The 20,872-nt window shown below is 42.5% G+C and overlaps 1 protein-coding gene across 1 annotated transcript; it reads left to right on the forward strand.

Annotated features, from left to right (window-relative positions):
- Positions 1 to 11,254: 11,254 nt before the first annotated feature.
- Positions 11,255 to 12,877, forward strand: LOC119651460 (50S ribosomal protein L1). Its single transcript, XM_038055066.1, has 5 exons — positions 11,255 to 11,495; positions 11,551 to 11,860; positions 12,101 to 12,406; positions 12,503 to 12,600; positions 12,700 to 12,877. Exons 1-5 carry the CDS (start codon positions 11,305 to 11,307, stop codon positions 12,845 to 12,847), a joined length of 1,053 nt encoding a protein of 350 aa, XP_037910994.1. The 5' UTR covers positions 11,255 to 11,304; the 3' UTR covers positions 12,848 to 12,877.
- Positions 12,878 to 20,872: the final 7,995 nt, after the last annotated feature.

Raw genomic sequence — 20,872 nt, forward strand, 5'->3', positions numbered from 1 at the left:
GGTATTTACATAACATGTCGAAGTTTGGTGCTCATCCCGTTTCAAATAATATCCTGCCTCTGGTTGTTGTTATTTTGGATCCTCGGAATTCATTTTTCATTCATTCCTAAAATGAAAGAGCTTTCAATAAGCTAAAACAGCCGAGCAAACTCTTCCTTCTTAAGGTTTTGTTGAAAACACAACCTGATTAAAATCGGCTGACTGTCTCTCTATCCGTCTGTCTTTTAATGCCTAAAAGTGGAAATCTTAGAAAGTTTCAGCAGTGTGTGGAATTCTCCCCCACTAAAACCATCCCCACATTTCCCTATTTCTTTCCCCGCGGAACCGCACCGAAACATTACTTCGTGAGGAGGACTGGGCTTTAAACGATCAAGCCCAATGCTCTTCGCTTCCCTCTTGCATGCTCCACTTTTCCAAGTTCACGGCGCACCAGTTTACCTCTAACCTCAACATTCCCCCGACGTTGTTCCTCGGGCTTACGCAGGTTTTTATAGACTTCCAGGCTCCTCAACATGCACCGTATGTTCACGTATACAACCACAATCAGTGCAAAAGTGAGAATCATCCAACGTGAATCGGACCAGATCCTCCTGTAACTACCATGCCCTGACATGAATTGGGTCAGCTGTTAGTTAATCTCGCCGTGTCGTCGCTGAATCCACTCCTCAATTCGAGGAATCAATGAGTAGCTGCAGCGGAACCTCTGCGAGTTATCCCACTGCTACTTTCCAGTGACTCCACCTTGTCGCTGTTTAGTATTTAGGTAGATTCATTCCCCTTTTCTTATACAAACAGCGAGATTATTCCCACGATAATACATGCTTCCTCGCGGGAGATTGTCCTGGAGGCCCTACACACTTTTACTGCCATGTAGCGATAAGTCATGTTTACCCTCCTCAGATTGTTTTCACCCGTTAGTGCTTCCTCCCAGACCGGAGCTCCAGCCACAAGTATCGTATTCCTCTTCCTACCGTTGGTAATCAGGACGGCCTGCACCTTTTGCTCCGCAAGGTTAAACTGAACCAACTCAAGCCTCGCTTTTATGGTGTTGATGGTATCATTAGCGTACACTTCGTCATCTTCAGGTTGTTTCACGACGACAACCACGGCTAGATCATCTGCGAAACTGATCAACGATACCGGCCTCCTTTGGAACCGGAAGGACAAGGATCATCGTACATCAGGTTCCTCAGGACGAAACACAGCACTGAGCCATTTGGTACTCCTATCGTAACGGTGTATTACTTTGGTCCCTCATCCGTATCATGCAAAAAGGCCTTTCCGAGAGGTAACTATTAAGTAACTTAGTTAAGTGACTAGAGACACTCATTTTAGCCAATGAGCTTCTTAACCATTCCCAGCTGGCTGAATCGGACGCGATTGCGACATCCATTGTTACCACTACATTGTGGCCCGAGCCAGCTTCAAAGCCACGTTTACAGCGTTGATCGTGGAGTTGTCTTGTCGAAAACCAAATTGTTGCTCCGATAGGACATCCTATATTCCATTGTAGAGAGAGATTTATTGTATATGAAGCTTTCGAACATATTTTCTACAGTGTCTATAAGGGAAATCGGGATAGATGATGATGATAGATTTTCCGGTTGCATAGTGAGCTTCGGTAGCAAGACTAGTTTTTGTCTGTTCCACCAAGCGGCGAAAACTCCTTCTCCCATGCACGATTCATATACGTTGATAAACTAGTCGGGTTTGGTTTTAAAAGCGAGTTTAAGATAGTTATTGGGAACAGCATCCAAACCGGGAGTTTTATTACCGATTCTCCAGCAAATCTCCTCTAAAGTTACCACAGGTATGGTGAAGATGTGCAAAACTTGCTCATATTTTTTGCACTCCCCTTTATGCGGGGGGAAAGCCCGGTCACTATATCGAGAAAAAGATTCGGACAGGTCAATGTAGGTGACAGCCCTCTTATCTCCTTCATAACCGCCCTGTACGCTGTTCCCCAGGAGTCTGCCTCCGCACAAAGTTCCTTAAAACATTTTCACTTGCTGGTGCGTATAACCTGCTTATGCATACCTCGAAGATTCGCGTATACTTCCCGTTTCTCTTCGAAGTCTGGTCTTCCTCCAGATTACTGCCATATCCTTCTTGCTCGAAAGCCTGTAGCCCGACACTCCATGATTTCCTTATTCCACGAATAGTTCAATGGACTGTTGGCGCGGATTCACTGCCTCCGTATGGCAGTATTGCATGCTATCTTTATGCGCCTCATCTTCGCTGTCACCTTTTCTGACGCCGTATCATCGGGATCATGGCCTCTCAATAGTATGTGTCCGTCTGTCTTTCTGTCTGTCACACGCACTTTGCTCAGAAACGGTTACACCTATTGACACGAAATTTGGTTCATGCGGTGAAATACATTGCTCTACATTGAACTTCACGAGGTGGTGGGAATCCCTGTACACGTAAAATACGGGTGCATCATTTTTTTCACCAAATATAGCCATGTAGGGTATCAAATGAAAGGTCACGATTAGTACTTTCCGAAGCTTGTTCTGATATTGTTTGCAAAGGAGGGAACTGCGGGGGTCCAAAAGGGGTCAATTACTTCAAGGATGCGTTCTCAGAGAAAACCAACCGAAAAATCTGAAAAAAAATTATGCTGGTCCAGGCACATGGTATCTAAAGTTAATAATAATATAATCTTATATTTTGAAAATTTACTGCAAACCCCCCTTAAATTGATCCTACATCCGTAATCTGCATTATTATAAGTTTTAATATGCAGTTTGATAAAAATCGACTATTAAGGAAGTTATAGTAAATTAACGTTGCCGGGACGACCAGTCTAATTGCTTCAGACTTCTTTGACGAAGGGGTGTGATCAGGTAGGATACAGTATGGTGGAGTTATCCTAACTCCCAGACATTTGAATGTTAAATCTTACTCAGATCCTTTAGGTCAAAAATGAAGAAGATATGATTATTTTTCAAGAGAAATTAACCATAAAGTTTACTAAAACCGTTTATCGGAATTCCTATCTAGTTTTTCTTTTTGGTTTAGGGATTGAGGAGTCCTAAGTCCGCGTCCACTTGATGTCGGACCAGTCCAAATGGAGGGCAACTTGCTCCCACTCTTTATGATCCACAGACTCCTTTTTTTGGGTTAACCCACAAGGTTCAAAAATGAAAAGAAGGACCTACCAGGGCAGGGGCAACTCATCAGACGCTGCGGGAGCGTATAACACCTGCGAGCCCCTTCAGTCACGCTGCTCCCAGAGCAGAGGTGAGGCAGCGTTTGATGAGTTGCCTCTGCCCTGGTACGAAACCGTAGCCTTCTTCGTCCCTCTTTTCCTATCTAGTGTATCTTAAGGGGGTCATCCCGTGTGTCGGGTTTTCCATGAATTGTATCTATATATAGTGGAGAATATGTGGGCAAAGGGATTTTTCGATATTCCGAGTCGTTCAGAAATTACAGTGTTAAACAAGTAAGGAGTTTGCAGCCGCGGCAAATAGGAAGCAGGAAACTTTTAGCAAGCATGAATATGGATGTTCCAATTGTGACAAGTTTTGTATATTGTATATTGGATTTTGCTGGAGTTTTCTCCGGTATTTCTGCAAATAATAAAACATACGTAGTAGTAAAAAAGGAATGCGTAGGACATGTCGAGAAAAGAATGGGAACGCGGCTTAGAAATACAAAGAAGAATCACAAGGCCATTGGTGGAAAAGGGGCTGGAAAACTTACTGATAAGGTTATTAACGACCTCACTACATTTTTTAGGCTAGCTATTCGTCGACACGCAAATTCGATAAAAGGAATGAAGCAAGAAATTTGGGCAACTTTCTTCCATATATGTTCTACAGACGAAAATCCTCAGCATCAAAATTGTCCAGCAAGCGAGGACAGTTGGTGCAAATGGCGCAAAGCGGAAGCTAAAGGGGAACTGGATAGTTTCCACCACGAGAAGGCACCTTTAACTGAAGAAGTTCAAACAGTCATCAAACCAGTCTACGAAGATTTGTCACGAGATGATCTCTTGAACAGATGTTTAGGAACAGAGACCCAAAATAAGAATCAGTCGTTAAATGCATTGATCTGGACTTTCGCTCCTAAACACCTTCATTCTGGGGCGTCTGGGTCGTAGAAATGGGATTCAATGGCATTCTCAAAATCCTAGTGACAATGGGATGTCAAGTTGGTCACATATGTCAGGTTTATGTCGACCCCCGTAATGAAGCGCGAATTTGGCGGTCCGAACGACGATCGACTGACCTCGCTAAAAGAGCCAGAATTGAAACCAGAGAGCAACAATCGGCCTTACAAGACTTTTCTGAACAAACGGAGGGTGCTCTCTATGGACCAGGTATAGCAAATTAATGGTGAGTTAAAATTTTACTGTTGATAATCACATTTAAATTTTCAAATGGGTTTTTCTCGAAACAGCATCTTGAAAATCGGCTGCCACCGTAATTCAAAATCTATCCAACCAAATTCTTTGAAATTTTCACGACTTCTTTAATACTTATTTCTACGGTCCGCAAACTAGGATAATTGCAATCGGACGGGTCGTTTTTTTTTATTCATAAAAAAAGCCGTAAAAAAACACCAAAATCCAAAAAATTAAGTTTAAAAGCCCACCAAAAATTTAGCTTTAATATTTTCAAATTATCCTACTTTGCGGACCGTGGAATATTTTCCACATTAAAATGCCGTTTAGTTTTTTTCCCTCAGATGAACACAACGCCCTCCAGCGTGGCAGCAGAAAAACACCATTTTTTGGAGATGGGTGCATAAATTGACACGTATTCCAAAAACTAGCTACGATATCAAGCTTAATGAATGAATGAATGAATGAATTTATCACATATACTAGAGATATCAATAAACATATGGTAAAAAAATCACGTTTCTATCTTTATCCAGTCCTCCAAAATAATTTTTCAAAAAAAGGCAAAAAATGCGGCCTTCATACGGGAAGACCCCCTTAAATGCGGTTCTGAGTAATTATCCCATATATTTTTTCCAAAGTTTAAATCAAGAATTTGGATCAGTTGGTAAACATAATGGCAAGGCTAGATTTTCGCGGGAGAAAAGAACGTTAGGGGATGGAAAAATGCGAAAGTAAATCTTTTTAATTTAGGGATCAGATACTCATTTTTTTCATATTTGGACAATACGTGAACGTTATGATGCAAGGCACAAGTAAACACATTTTAATTGCACAAATTATGCAATTCAAGCAGGTAAAAGACAGAAGGTGCATGTGCACATATTTCTGGTAAACATATGGAAGAAATATCGTTCATTGAATACATAAACGTTCCACCAAACTCATGTTGTGCTGAATTTCCTCGAATTTCAGAACGACAGAGTTCATATTTTCACCAAAGAATACAATATTTCCCGAAGTAAATATTTTAATTTTTTCCTCTAATTGTTCTGATGTTTTTACCTGTTAACATCAATAAACATGTTACATGTCTGTCAGACCCATCCGTAATGGCATATCTGATTCTGAAGCCACCAAAACCATAAATATTTGACCAAATTACGAGCATATGAATAAAAAAAATTGAATTTTCCGTTCATTGCTCCAGCAAAAACGTAGAACGACGAGTGGGAGCAGAGAATTGAAAATTTACCAAACTTGAAAAAAAAATGTTTATTTATTTTCTGTTGAAAACTTTTGTAGTGAATATCTTTCAATGTATAAATGCATTTCTGATTAGATGTTTTAAAGTCATGAGTGGAAAACAGACATTGAAATAAGTCGAAGGAAACAAATTTTCAAATTTTCAATTCTCTTTTCAGACTAAAATTTACAACATAAACAATACGCAAAAAAATGGATCAAGTTTTGAACCGTCTAGCCTATTTGATTCGTTGAATAAGTTGAATTGTGCGATAATAAAGGTAGAATTTGACAAAGTAAAGCGCATTATGCAACTTCTCAATAATCTACTAGGACTGCTATTGCTGAATCCGACGGTATCTAACCTAGGCAGAGTCGTGATAATGAAATTGTCAGCACTCTGCTTGCTATAGCCGCTGAATTATTTTTCAGGGTTTGACGTTTCCGGGGGTCAATATGTGGCTCTGCAGAAATCAAACATCTCGTCTACTAAGACCGTTAATACATGGTGATAGCGACACCCTATACAAGGAGACCCTACTATTAACAAAACGCTACGAAGTTAAAAAACACAGCCGCAGGGTGTTATGCAAACTGCGCTTATTAGATAGTTTGTAGTCGGGGGTAACTGGGTTTATTCGAACAGAATCTCACTAACCGTATATTAATGAGATCCATATAAGTGCCGAAACCAATAACAAAAACAGGACGTTAAAAGTTGAGAATTCAGGTAACGGGACCAAGTAAAACATTGGCCTTCTTGAAGATCACTGCCATTAAAAATCGATGATCAGAAGGCAGGTTCGAGCAAGAGTACGTTTGAGGTTTGTAATGCCCGTGACTTCGCAGCATGTCCTGTGACAGGCTTACGACAATATTCATTTCCTTGTATGCAGCATATTTCCTTTTCCTCTTATTTGACTTCCTTCACCTTCACATCTGTTTGAACGAATTAAGTCCTCACTGCATCACTCATGCGTCAAATGTCGAATCTGCATACGGAATTGCATCCATATTCATGGTTATTATTGTCATCAGCAACTACGACGAAACTCAGGAATATTTTCAATGTCTCGAGTCAGAGCTCAATTCGTATCACCCCTTTTCAGGCCATTGTTCCTGCTCCAACGCTCCAAACTCACGACTTCAATACTGTCAAATTTAGGTATGTTTTTCAAGTAGATATTATTAAGGCCAAAAAGAAAAAACGAGTCAAAAAGTGAGCCTGCTTTCTTTTGAGAAAGAGAAACTCAAGACGGGCAGCGAGTCGTAACCAAGTATCCTGTCAGAGGAGAGAAACTATACTCTGACACTAGAAAAAAGCTGCAAACATTAATGGAGCCCATGGCCAGCACTAAGATAGCCCAGGTAAACCGTCACCATACAATTTTTCAAAGTGCCATTGCCAGTTCCTTCTCAATAGCTCGAACTGTACCAGGGGTAGTCTGCAAGAAGGAAGCATACAGGAAACTTGGAATTCTTCTTGAGAAAAATGAAGAGTTTGTATCATTCTTAAATTCAAATTGAAACATTTATCTCTTTCAGAGCTCCTGGCCGTCTGACCGACATGGATATTCAAGTTCCTTTGGAAACCACGGGGAGAACTCGAAAGGCAATCATGACATCTGGATACTTCCCAAGAGACGACACCCGGATTCTACCGAAACAAGTAGTTAGACTAATGAGATAGAGTGAGGCGAAGGGACTATGACTTCATATGGCCTACGTTTCCAACGCACACTCGAAATTTGGGAAAATAGCGACCGAAGATATGAGTATCTCCTTCAATTAATTGAGGCCTACGAAGCCAGCCGTTTGATTGAGGCCGTCATTTCATTAAACGGCGTACCCTGCTGGAACCGAAATCTAGCCAGGGTGAGTACGGTAGTCCAGAAACTTTTCAAACGGGCGAAGCAAACCGGGGCAAAATAGCATCAGACAACCCTCCAAAGGTCGCTCAATCCCCCACTGCTGCAAAAACATCCATGATGTATAAGGTCGTAGGCAAGGACAGAGCAATTTCCTTGGTCTTCCTGAAAAAGGAAGATGAGACGTTTATTGAGAAGAGGTATGCTTGGAAGCTAGAGTAGAGTAGATAGTGCGAACTTTTAAACCACTGAAGTCTTCCCAGCACTGTTTGAAATAATTAAGACTTGCTGAACAAGTCTTGTTAACAACAAAAAGGGTGGGGCAGACTATCAATTTTGCTAAGACGGCCACAGTATTAGTCACTAAGAAACTCAAGCTTGATCACTTGGGGACCATTAGACTGCATGGCATAGAGGTTATTTCCTTTCCTCAAGTACATCGAGTGATGAACCTTGACAAAATTGCTTTGAATTTGGAAAAGGAGGCAACCGGAATCGGACTGAAAATAAATAGTAAAAAAAAACAGGGTTCACCACTGACAGCCCATCTCACTCTTTCTATTTGCGTTGGTGGAGATACTGTTTATCAAGGACAATAAAAAGATTGTAGTGTCCGGGTAGCTGAGTGATTAGAACACAAAGCTATCGTACGGAAAGTCGCGGTTCAAATCTCACTGATGGCAGTGGAATTTGACGTGGGATACCAGTTGACTCAGCTGTGAATGAGTACCTGAATCAAATCAGGGTAATAATCTCGGGCGAGCGCAATGCTGACCTCATTGCCTCCTATAGTATACTGTAGTGTACCGTTACGGTCTTGAATGAAGTGCTCTAACACACTTCAAGGCCCTGATCTAATATGGATTGTTGCGCCAACGATTATTAATAAAAAAATTATATATCTGAAAAGTGTTATTTCTGCCAATGGTGACACTGAAACTGATGCTGTTCATTGCATCAACAAAGCAATCTCAAAACCATCATCATGCAATTAAGACACCAATGCTCTCTCTATTCTGCTGAATGGAAGCAACTTATCGTATGTGGCCGCCATTGCTGCTCGGAAGCTCCAACTTTACATCAGCTCATCTCTACATCATCTCATCCGGGCACTCTATCCTGATACAATAGCAAGCGCAAAATTTTATCAAAATGCGAACCAGATACTAGTGCACGCTTCGACCAAAGGAGGAGGAGAATTTCCATTACTAGCTCTATATCCAATCACTGTCCCATTATGACCAACGAATAGGTCGCCCTAGAACTGCATGGCGCAAAATACTATAGGAAAACTTCAAACTTCTCGGGAATTCTTGGCGAGATTTGGAGCACAATACCCTCCTCTTATTACTCTTACGCGCTAGCGCTTCCTCCCAAACTGGTGCCGCATATAATAGTGTGGAGCAAACCACTCCGGCCACAAGTAATCTGGCTGTATCTTGGACCTCCAATGTTACAATGTTAGGCATCATCCGCGCTAATGATACACTGCTCTTTGCCGCTTTCTCACAGGCATAGTCTAGGTGTCCCTTGAAATTGATTTTAGCGTCAATCATCACCCCCAGGTATTTGATAATCGGTTTCGAAGTGATGATGTGACAACCAACACGAATATTAACCGTATTCCTCTTCCTACGGTTGGTAATCAAAACCACCTCCGTCTTTTGTTTCACAAGATCAAGCTGAACCATCTCCAGCCACGCTTTCGCGGCGCTAATGTACTTAGCGTACACTTCAACGTCTTCAGTTTGTTCGCGACGACAACCACGGCTAAATCATCAGCGGAACTGATCATCGTGGCCTCCTTTGGCACGGGAAGGACAAGAACCCCATTGTACATCACATTCCACAGGAGAGGACCCAACACTGAGCCCTGTGCGGTGCTGGTGTACTACTTGAATCCCTCATCCGTATCGTACCAAAGTGTTCTCTCCAAGAGACAACTTTCGAGGAGCTTAGTCAAATAACTAGGAACACTCGTTTTAGCCAGTAAGCCTTTTATCCACCCCCAGCTGGCAGAATTGAACACATTTTTTATGTCCAACGTCACCACGGCACAGTGTTTATTAGACGACATCGCGTCTCAAACCAGTTTCAAAACAAGATCTACGGCACCGATCGTTGAGCGGGTTTGTCGAAATTCAAATTGTCGCTCCGATACCCCATCCTTATATTCACTGATAAGGAGCCGTCTATTGTAGATGACTCTTTCGAGTATCTTTCCTACCGTGTCAATGAGACACATCGGGCGGTATGATAATGAATGTCCTGGGTACTTATTTGGCTTCGAGGCCTCTTCCACTGGAGGGAAAACTCCTTCTACCATACATGTCTCAAATAGGCTGATAAACCAGTCCAGCTATTTTTGCCATGACGAATCCAATTTCTTGAATTGCTTGATTTCCACACGCCTATATTGCCGCCTTGCCAGTTACATCTGTAATCCAGGCATCGCGGTAATTATTGCGATAAGGCTCGCTGATTATGGCAGCTTCGATTCGCTTTTCATAGATGATCTGCGAGAGAAGGTCTTGAACTGCCTCGCAATGGTTGAAGTTGATTTGTATCAACCTGATTTCTTTACTGCATCCAAGGTTCTCCTAAACACTGGTCATTGCCTGTAAGGTGCCGACAGTCGACGCCCTTTTTCCCCTTCCAAAGCATACATTCAGGCTCATCCTTGCACTCCCTGAACATATGAACTTCTCCCCCACATTTTCTGCATCTTTTTGACCTGTCACAATTACCCGTTTCATTTCGCCGTTATGTACATTTGTAAGCCATACTAAGTGGCGTTATTGGATTATACCCACCATATGACCTTCTGACAATCATGTGAAAGGAAACTTCCCAAGGTTAGGGAGAGGGATTTATATCGCGATTTGATGTCGGATACCAATCGACTCAGCCATAAATGAGTACCTGAGTCAAATCAGGGAAATAATCACAAGCGAGCGCAATGCTGACCTCCTGTGGTGCATCGTTATAGTATTGAATCAAGTACTATAACACACTTTAAGATCCAATTGGATTCTCTCGCCTACGATTGTTATTATGTGAGAATTGTTGCTACCACTGTATTGAAAATATAAAATAGAAACTTCCATAAGTTCTGACTTCTTAAAATTTCATAAAACATAGGAAATGTGTGGCGTTCGTGGCAAACAACCCAACCTATCGAAAAGGTCATTGTCAACATTACATAGTTTTGATCGTGTTATTTATACCTTTTCAAGCCTACTCAAAACGATTATCTCTTAATTTGCTGCCACACACAATTTACTCGACAATGATTGGATCAATTGTCACGAAATTGAAGCGAATTCTTTAAACTATGCAGGTTGTATTTCATCATCATCATCATCAACGGCGCAACAACCGGTATCTGGTCTAGGCCTGCCTTAATAAGGAACTCCAGACATCCCGGTTTTGTGCCGAGGTCCACCAATTCCATCTTAGGCAGGGTCTGCCTCGTCTTCTTTTTCTACCATAGATCTTGCCCTTATAGACTTTCCGGGTGGGATCATCCTCATTCATACGGATTAAGTGACCCGCCCACCGTAACCTATTGAGCCGGATTTTATCCAATCCAAGGTTGTATTTACAATACGCATAATAAAATTTACGATACGCATAATGAAATGTCACTTAGGGTAAGAAACTTTCTGCGTTTAATTAACACTTAACGGACAAACGACCGGAAATAGCAAGTCACTATTTCCAAACACTTCCTGCGCCATCTGGCGCTCACTAGCTTCCCAATCAGCTGATTGTCAAAGCAGCACTAGCTTAGGTTATATTTTGGATTCCCATAGGTTGGTGTGGTTCAGGAAAACAACTATGTTGCCGGCAATATCTTCACTTAGAACAGTGATAACTAGACCAAATTACGGGGCTAGCGTGCGTCTCCTACATCTTTCCGCTGTCACAGATGCCGCTCGTAAGGGAACCCGTGAGAAGGCGCGAAAGAAAAAGGTTAAAGTGGAAGTCCAGAAGGTTGGATTCATTCCCCACAACCTCCGTGATAAAAAGTTCGTACTATGAAAATGTGTAAAACAAACCTTTCTGTAATACTTTTCTTCGTAGAATTGTAGTATCGCGAGTCAACAAGCATGTTGATGACTCCTGGAAGCAGATTCCCACAGACAATTGCTATGTAGGCAGGTATTACCGATGGAAGGTCTACAGCATTGCGGAAGCTATCGAAAGTCATCGGGAAACGCACCATCCTACAATGTATGATGTTCCAGATGCTAACATATATGCACACGTTGAACTCAATATGCAAGCCGAGAAGTCCACTCGGTTCGTTGATAATTTCAATCGAATGGCAATGATCCCATATAAATTCGACCATGGGGAACAAAGGCAGATTTTGGTCTTTTCTAAGGACAATGTAAGTTTTCTGATTTTAACAAAATGAAAGTGATTTATGAGAATTCTACAAACATCACGATAGCGAAAAAAAATCTAAAAATTTAAAGAAAGGCTACGTCTGGATAGTGGTCCACATCTGGGAAATACCATAGTTCTCGACGTCCAGGACACTAAGTCACTTCTTCTCATTAAATCTATCAACCCTGCCTAATATCCATATACCCATAAAATTATGTCCTCATTTCTACTATCATTACAGGAGCATTATCCTGAAGCCCGCGCTGCAGGTGGAACCCTCGTTGGTGGAGTGGAACTAATCAAGGACATCCAAAATGGAGACCTACTTCTCACTGACTACCAATATGTGATTGCCCACACCAACATCCTCCCGGATTTGGTTGTGCTACGTGGTCTCATGAGGAAGAAGTTCCCCAATCCTAAAAGCGGTACATTAGGCACAAATCTCAAAGAGATGATCGAGAAATTTTCAAACGGTGTAAGCTATTCCGCGGTTAAAGATGAACATCAAAAAGATTTTGGGTTGATCAATGCATGCTTTGGGACGGTAAGTTATGTAATTCTTTCGTAAATTGGAATAAATTACGGATCTACAAAAGTTTTCGAGGAATGCATTTATAATATAACGAAAACCAATTTTCAGCTCGACATGGACAAAAAACATTTAGAGGAGAACCTCATAGCGCTATTGAAAGACATTGATTCAGTTAGGCCGAAACGGGAAGGAAAATTCATTACCAGGTAAGGAAATACCGTTTCAGCTGGTTCTCCCTTCGTTACCTTCATTTCTATTACAAAAGCCAAATTTAATTTTCTTGTGAATTTATCTGTCCCTTACAGGGTGCTCCTCAAAAGCCCACCTAGTAAAGAGCAATTCAAAATCGATCCATTCTTGCACATAGCCGAAGAGGTTTCAAACAAGGCTTCAAAGAAATCAGCAGCCAAAAATGAGGAGCAGCTTGAGGAACAAGAAGCTGCGGTTAACTAAGCTAATATTACATTGTGTATTTCTAAGATTAATAAAATTAGAAAATTCTGTTCAAACTTTAAATAGTTTTTGATCCTGGACACCCACCAAAGACAATAAACGCTATCGAGTAGGGCAAATGGCAAAAGAAAAGGTTGAGACTGTGTTTGGAATCCTGAGTCCACAGTCAACTGCTGTTTAATCCGCGTCGAGTAGGGGAAAACTTTTGAATTTCCTCACGTTACCACGCGAACAACCAAACGAACTTAGATCCGCACTAGGCAGCGACTGACCACCTCCGACACGGTTTCAAAGAGGACCGCATCGAGGAGTTACATGAAAGACCGTTGGACCTTTCTTTGACCACTGTAACGCACGTCTGATGTCGTGACGACACTATCGAACTAAAGGCAGCGCCCTTGGGGAGGTAGCGTCTCCTTCCGAGGTCCCCAATCACCGAGATTTGCAAAAGTTTTAAGGAAGCATGAGCATAGCCTGGTTTCGAAGGCAATCAGGTCATTAAACCAAGTAACCGTAAGTAGGCAACGCTCTTTGGAGCAACACAATTAGGTTCGATTCCCTGCTTCATCTGCCTTAGGCCGGAGTATCTGTCTAAGGAGTATTCATCAGCTGGCTATTAGCTGTTCCGAAGCTTCATCAAATCACGTTCGGCCGCACTTCGTCCCGCTGCAACAGCCGACTCCCCTGCAATAACAAATCTTTCCAACGGGCCCCCTCACACCTAGGACTCCACCACTCTGAGTGGAATTTTAGACCTCCTTTCTGCCAGCCAGCAGCGTTGGTAAGTCTGACCATCGTTTTATAACTTTGCAATTGTCATTACGAGTAACTTATACTAATTTCGACGTGATAGGTATTTGGGCCACCCTTCGTAATTCGGCATAACTACCATCGCCCTCGACTCTTTGTGCACGGTGTTTTCACTTAACCTAGGTGGTGGTGTCGGCGACGATTACTCGGGCGTTTCCGGAAGTGCAAGTGATATAAGCATCAACAAGAATCTAGATACATCCCTCTAGGAGCACGAACTAGCGGAGCCCGGACTTCATAGTACGTAACCTGATCAGCGCTAATTACGTGTTCGGACCAAGCGGGAAGGTTTTTAAAAACACACGATTTATTATTCACTATAAAACTTTATTTTACACACAAAATTCAACTAAACGTAACTTATCTGACTGAATTGTAGAGACTGGTCACCGGAGGTTACGTTCCACCTATATTTATTATACATAATTTGCTGATCTTGCGTCTGGACTTTGGAATGAAGTATTTGCTGATGTGCATTTTGTGTTTCCCACGTTTTCAAGAAATTGTCTAATGTTGCACATTGCGGTTTCATATTCTAATGGGTCAGGTGCAGACGGATACGTAACTCGCTACGCAAAAGCAACTTGATTCATATTAGATCCAACTTCGTTAGAATCGTCCAGTATGCAGTTTAACGGCGAACCTTGTACAACGTCATCAGGATAAAGAACTATCGCTATATTGCAACCAACACTTATTTATGTGCTAATAATAATAGTCGTTGGCCCAACAATCCATGTTGGATCAGGGCCTTGAAGTGTGTTAGAGCACTTCATTCAAGACCGTAACGATACACTAGGAGGCAATGTGGTTTGACTCAGGTACTCATTCACAGCTGAGTCGACTGGTGTCCGACGTCAAATCACGATACAACCGCGACCTTCCGTGCGATAGCCTTATGTGCTAAGGACGGAAGTTATGTCGTCCAGATCCCACTTCGAACATAGGACCCAGAATTGGACGACTCCTGGTCAACAGCTTGACGCCAATTTCAACGGCTCAAGTGGTGCTTGGCATTCAATACCAATTCCCGGGAAAATACGCGGCTTTTATGAGGGTAAATGAGAAATTAAAACGAATGCTGTGCGCCGATTCCCTCGCAGGCAGATTCCCTGACTACTACATCCCACGCCAAACTATGCAATAGAAGTTTCGAGTTCTCCTGTTTCGGTGCCAACTTCTAACGGCAAATTATTGAATCGTGCGCAGCGGAATAGACCCGCGGCCCAGCCTCCTCTGCGTCAAATCCTTTAACAATTCAACCAATTCCTAGTGATATTATTTACAAATAACGAGAAAATGTTCAAACAGATTTAGATGGAACCCAACCATTGCGATTATCAGCGGATTTAGTGCCGGTATCTGGGAGAACCTCGCGGACATAACCAACTGAGCGTTGTCTATGGGTTGGCTTTGAGTCCAACAGTGTACTCTCGAGAACATTGAGAATGCGTAACAGCTGGGCAACAGCCTGATGAAACTCTACCCTTTCTTCGCTCTGTGTAAACGATCTCTTAATAAGCCTCAATATCGAGCATCTGATAAAACGAGTGGTATATGACATCAACCATATCTTTTAAGCGAGGCATTTCCTACTGCGCAAATGGAAGTCGAACGATATTTGCGTTTCTGCCTTGTGTACCCAATTAGATATCGACCAACCTCCCACGTCGGTGCATGGCTTACGATGGGATCCAGCTTCTGACGAGATCCTGTAGATTTCCCATCCTTGACATTACTTGCGTTCAAATGGCAGGTGCTTAGTGAGGTGTTCAGGTTTTTTGATCCTGTTGGCTTCGTGAAACCCATTGCTGTTCAAGTTATTATCATTATCCAGTCTCTCTGGGTAGCGGGCTTGAACTGGAAGACGCCTCTTCTAGATGCAACGTTCCTAATGTGGCTCACTGTTCCCAATATTTTGGACGACCAAATCCATTTCACAATGATCAGGCATGATTCCTTATTGCAACATAGCACACAGGGTTGTGCGGCGGTTGTCCACGCGCGAACTCATGACTGTGACGGTTACGTTCACCTCTATCGAAATATATACAAGGATGGACCTCATTAGCGTGATTCAACGGATACCCAAATCAGGCTGACATTAACACGTCGTCCATATATTGGACAGACTCTCAGGGCATACTTTGTTGGCTTCGAAAGCACTCAGCGGAGCTAGAACTCCATGCACTAATCGTGTGAGAAAAATCCAATGCAGCCGATCAGGAAGGAACACTTTACCGTTGTTTTTAACATGATCACATCTGATTAAGTTCCCTCTCCTGTGGATGAAGTCGCTGGTCACTGAAACAAGCGGATACAGAATGTTCCTCCAAACAGAAGAGAAATTATTTCGGCCATTAATGCATTCAAGGGGAGTGAAGGCTTGACGGTCTTTCATCGGTGCATCTGCAGTTTCTGCAGATCTGCTACTTCTACTCTTACCAAAATCGTGGGAACCCGAGACCTTTGGCAAAGAGTGAAAGTAAGGAATGATCGTTAAGATTCCAAAGAAGAATCATGAACTTTGGCCAATTAGCTCTGGATATGGAAAGTGAGGCAAAAGGCAGACTTAAGCTAAATAGTAACAAAACCAAGGTTCTCATTCTGAAGGCCCCTATTTACATTATTGGGCAGACCAGCGGAGGGGAGAAATTGGGTTAACACGTTGCGGGTAGATTTGGCTCCGCCTTGAAAAACGATAGAAGACGAGGAATGAGTTTAGCGATTGAATAGTTCCATTAAATCAGTTTCGAGCAGCTTGAATGTTCCGGGGAGAGGTATATAGAATCAGGTCATCAGCATACTGGCGTAAGGTGTGTGGGAGGCTGTTGGAAAGTGATATTGGCTGTGGATGGGTAAAAGAGGGTTGCTGACAGGACTGATTCTTGTGGGATGCTTGTTGGAGGATTGCAGAGATTAGAGCGAGAATCGTAGATGCTGACGTGTGATTGTCGATAGGATATTTAACTAAGGACAAGTTATAGAGGTGTAGATGCCAAACGCAACAGAAGGCTATGTTGAATAGACAGGCGATTGTCGAGATGCTGTTAAGGTTTCTGTATAAATCGGTTTTAAGAATGAGTAGAACATGGCCAACGCTATGGACTTGCTAGTACACAAACTGAAAAAAATATTTGCTATTTTTCTGGGCTAGTTGATTTTTAATTGTTGCGGGAAAATATGACGGACTCGACTTCCTGGGGAGTAGTGGCTCGGAAGGGGGAGCAATTTGCTGGCGTGATCGCGGGAGGCGTGATCGAAAAGTGTAGGAATTCAGGATGGTTGGTTGTGAGGTTTGTGACATGATGACGGACAGACGTTTCGGTGATTAGGTCAGATATGTTCAAGGTGGTTTGATGGACTTTTAGAAAGGTATATCCAACCCAATTCGCTACAAATCTGGTAGTTGAAAGAAATACCTGATTATTTAACGGTATAGTGTTTTAGATAGAGGCATTAGATAAGGGATCGTATGAGTTGTGCCAAGGAATATACTCGGGATTTAAGGTAGTTATATTGAGGTGCGTATCTATTTCGATGAAACTGATAGCGGAATTTTGATTTGGTTGGGGATCTGGAAAGGATGGGCGATTATTTATTGGTAGTTCAGATGTATGAGTGGAATGAGTTGACGGGCTACTGCCTGAGTTGCTTCCATCAAGTTCAGAACAGATTCCTCAATCTGTCCAGAGGATGGGGCGAGTTGGAGGTCGATAGCCCACAGTTTATCTATCAGTCTGCATTTGAAGAGATTCCAGTTTAACGATTCGTAGTCCGGATGGAGTTTGAGTCGGATAAGTAAACGATCGTACCCGCTGAGGCCAGAAACTTGTGAATGGTCCTGTGGGGCGGCTAGAAGGTTGTACTGGGCACAGAAATTGTTACTCACGAGGAAAAGGTCAATGTATGAGTGAGTATTTAAGCAGTGCAATGTAGGCTGGTGGGTTAGTTGAAGGGAGTGTGAGTTTCGGAAGTGCCACCTATTGTCGTTTGTATTCATTCCAGTATTGTTCTACGAACCATGTTTGGGTCGCTTAGGCCGCCGCCAAGTATAAGGAAAGCTCGTTTGTTCCAAGTCGACGGGAGGGATTTGGGACCTTGCACTAATTTGGTCATGTCGCTTGGATCTAGGGATTTATTAAGACAATAGAGGCTACCGAGAAATATAATGGAGAATTCGGTGATGATTGACACGACTGTTAATTCGAGAATTGGTGCAATAGAGGTAGGGACAAAAATCTGTTGGGCGCCCAGGGGATTTCAGTTTGACGCACGCAAGTCTCAACGAAGAATGAACAATAGCGCTAACTTGCTGGATGTGTATTGGATTCGCAGCTAATGCAACTGGAGTTGTCCGTTTTTTTTTGCAATTTGGGCGAGCCCTGTGTGGCTTTACATTTAATGCAACGATATTTTAAGTTTCAGATAGATGCTGTAAGCCCTATTAACGCACTTCCCACTGCTTAACTAAGCATCGCCTAATCTTGGTGAGAGTTGAATGTTGAAATGTTGGTAGGAAGGTAACTAATTGTACGGGTTTTCAATTACCTCTGGAGGGGCTCGTGAGAGTGCCTGAACCGGATTGAGCGTTTGAATTTTATGCTGTACTTGTCGAGCTGAATTGATTTTCTCATGCATTGTTTATTTGTTGTTGTTTAATGAAATATATAAAAAGCTACAATTGAAACAAAATACGAACTTTATATTTCTCATTTATTTGGCATTTGAAATGTTCTATGAGAATTAAAGTATTAAAGCTTTCCGACTCATTGATTATCAATGCATTCTATGATTCTGAGTGTTGGCCGACTATAAAAGACAATGAACGACGTCTTGAGGTAATGGAGGCGAAGATGTTCCGTGTTAGTGTGACACGTTTTGGTCACATCCGAAATGAGGATATCCGCGATCGATATGTGGTTGCACCGATCGTAGAAAAATTGCGAGAGAGGCGTCTTCGATAGTATGGTCATGTAATTCGCGCTAACGAGAATTCACTTGCCAAGATTGGTCTAAACATCCAAGTCGATGGTAATCGACCAAAAGGCCGGCCGGAACAACGGTGGTTTGATACGCTGGATGGGGATTTAATAGCCTCGAGATTGCATCCAGATCAGGCATTTGATAAAATCAAATCGCGAAACCGATCACGACGAGCCGACCCCGCTTGTGAGCGAGACAAAGACTGAAGAAAAAGAAGATAGAAGTTGTGGATGAGTTTCAACTAAACGTGTAGGACGAACATGGTAACATGCAATTAGTTGACGCACTAATTTGTTGCTATAGCTTCCAATCCTACAGAGACAAGAAAATACATGTGTAGGGTGAATCTGTGTGTGAAAACAGGTTTAGCTCGAAACTCATCCACTTATCCAGAAGAAATCAGTCCAATAGATACGACGCATGTACCAAAAATTTGGAAGGAATAAATTTTACATTTTGTGTGTTACTTTATATTACGATAAGAAAAATTAAGTACTTTACACGTGTCCTGTCATGTTAATCGGATGTATCTCGTCCCACGCCAGAGTCCGTTTTTCAAACTTTAGTCTGAAGACAGCAATCCGCACTAGACTAGGTGTCACTTTCGCTTTCCCAAAGAAATGGATCCTTTTGTTATCAGGATCCAATTCCTGGGAACGCAGAGAGCGATCGTCCGTAGTCCGCTTCGGCATGGTGTCGTCAAATTCAGCCAATATAACTTACGGTCATTTTTTATATTTAGAAACTCAAGATTCAGAAAGTGCAGCTGATCAGAAAAAAATTCTAATCACGTCAGTTACCAAACACTAACACTGACTGGTCATTATCCCTCCCTACCCTGAATACCATAACTCCTCAATTGCGCTTGTGACGATGTTCGTATCAGATAGCAATAATTCCTATTCTGTCATGTTGTATCTTGCTTTCAACATCATTTTTCATTTCAAATCTTTTATTTTAACAAGAAGAAGTTATCGAATTGAGCCTGCAGTCAGTCTGGCGGCCAATCCTGTTCACATGACAGTAATAAACGCGTCACTACACGGTTGTGGGAAGATGTTGCGCTAGATCATCATCATCGACGGCGCAACAACCGGTCTAGGTCTGCCTTAATAAGGAACTCCAGACATCCCGGTTTTGCGCCGAGGTCCACCAATTCGATATCCTTAAAAACTGTCTGGCGTCCTGACCTACGCCATCGCTTCATCTTAGGCAGAGTCTGCCTCGTCTTCTTTTTCTACCATAGATATTGCCCTTATAGACCTTCCGGATGGGATCATCCTCATCCATACGGATTAAGTGCCCACCGTAACCTATTGAGCCGGATTTTATCCACAACCTGACGGTCATGGTATCGCTCATAGATTTCGTCATTGTGTAGGTTACGGAATCGTCCATCCTCATGTCGGGGGCCAAAAATTCTTCGGAGGATTCTTCTCTCGAACGCAGCTAAGAGTTCGCAATTTTTCTTGCTAAGAACCCAAGTCTCCGAGGAATACATGAGGACTGGCAAGATCATAGTCTTGTACAGTAAGAGCTTTGACCCTATGATGAGACGTTTCGAGCGGAACAGTCTTTGTAAGCTGAAATAGGCTCTGTTGGCTGCCAACAACCGTGCGCGGATTTCATCATCGTGACTGTTATCGGTTGTGATTTTCGACCCTCGGTAGGAGAAATTGTCAACGATCTCAAAGTTGTATTCTCCTATCCTTATTCTTCTTCGTGTTTGTGTTTGACCAGTGCGATTTGATGTTGTTGGTTGATTCGTCTTCGGTGCTGACGTTGCCACCATATATTTTGTCTTGCCTTCATTGATGTGCAGCCCAAGATCACGCGCCGCCTGCTCAATCTGGATAAAGGCAGTTTGTACGTCTCGGGTGGTTCTTCCCATGATGTCGATATCGTCAGCATAGGCCAGTAGTTGGCTGGACTTAAAGAGGATCGTACCTCTTGCATTTACCTCAGCATCACGGATCACTTTCTCGAGGGCCAGGTTCAAGAGGACGCATGACAGGGTATCCCCTTGTCGTAGACCGTTGTTGATGTCAAATGGTCTTGAGAGTGATCCTGCTGCTTTTATCTATCCTCGCACATTGGTCATGGTCAGCCTAGTCAGTCTTATTAATTTCGTCGGGATACCGAATTCTCTCATGGCCGGGTACAATTTTACCCTGGCTATGCTATCATAGGCGGCTTTAAAGTCGATGAGCAGATGTTTCAACTGTTGTC

The sequence above is a fragment of the Hermetia illucens genome, chromosome 3 (assembly GCF_905115235.1).
Source record: "Hermetia illucens chromosome 3, iHerIll2.2.curated.20191125, whole genome shotgun sequence".
Classification (NCBI taxonomy): domain Eukaryota; kingdom Metazoa; phylum Arthropoda; class Insecta; order Diptera; family Stratiomyidae; genus Hermetia; species Hermetia illucens.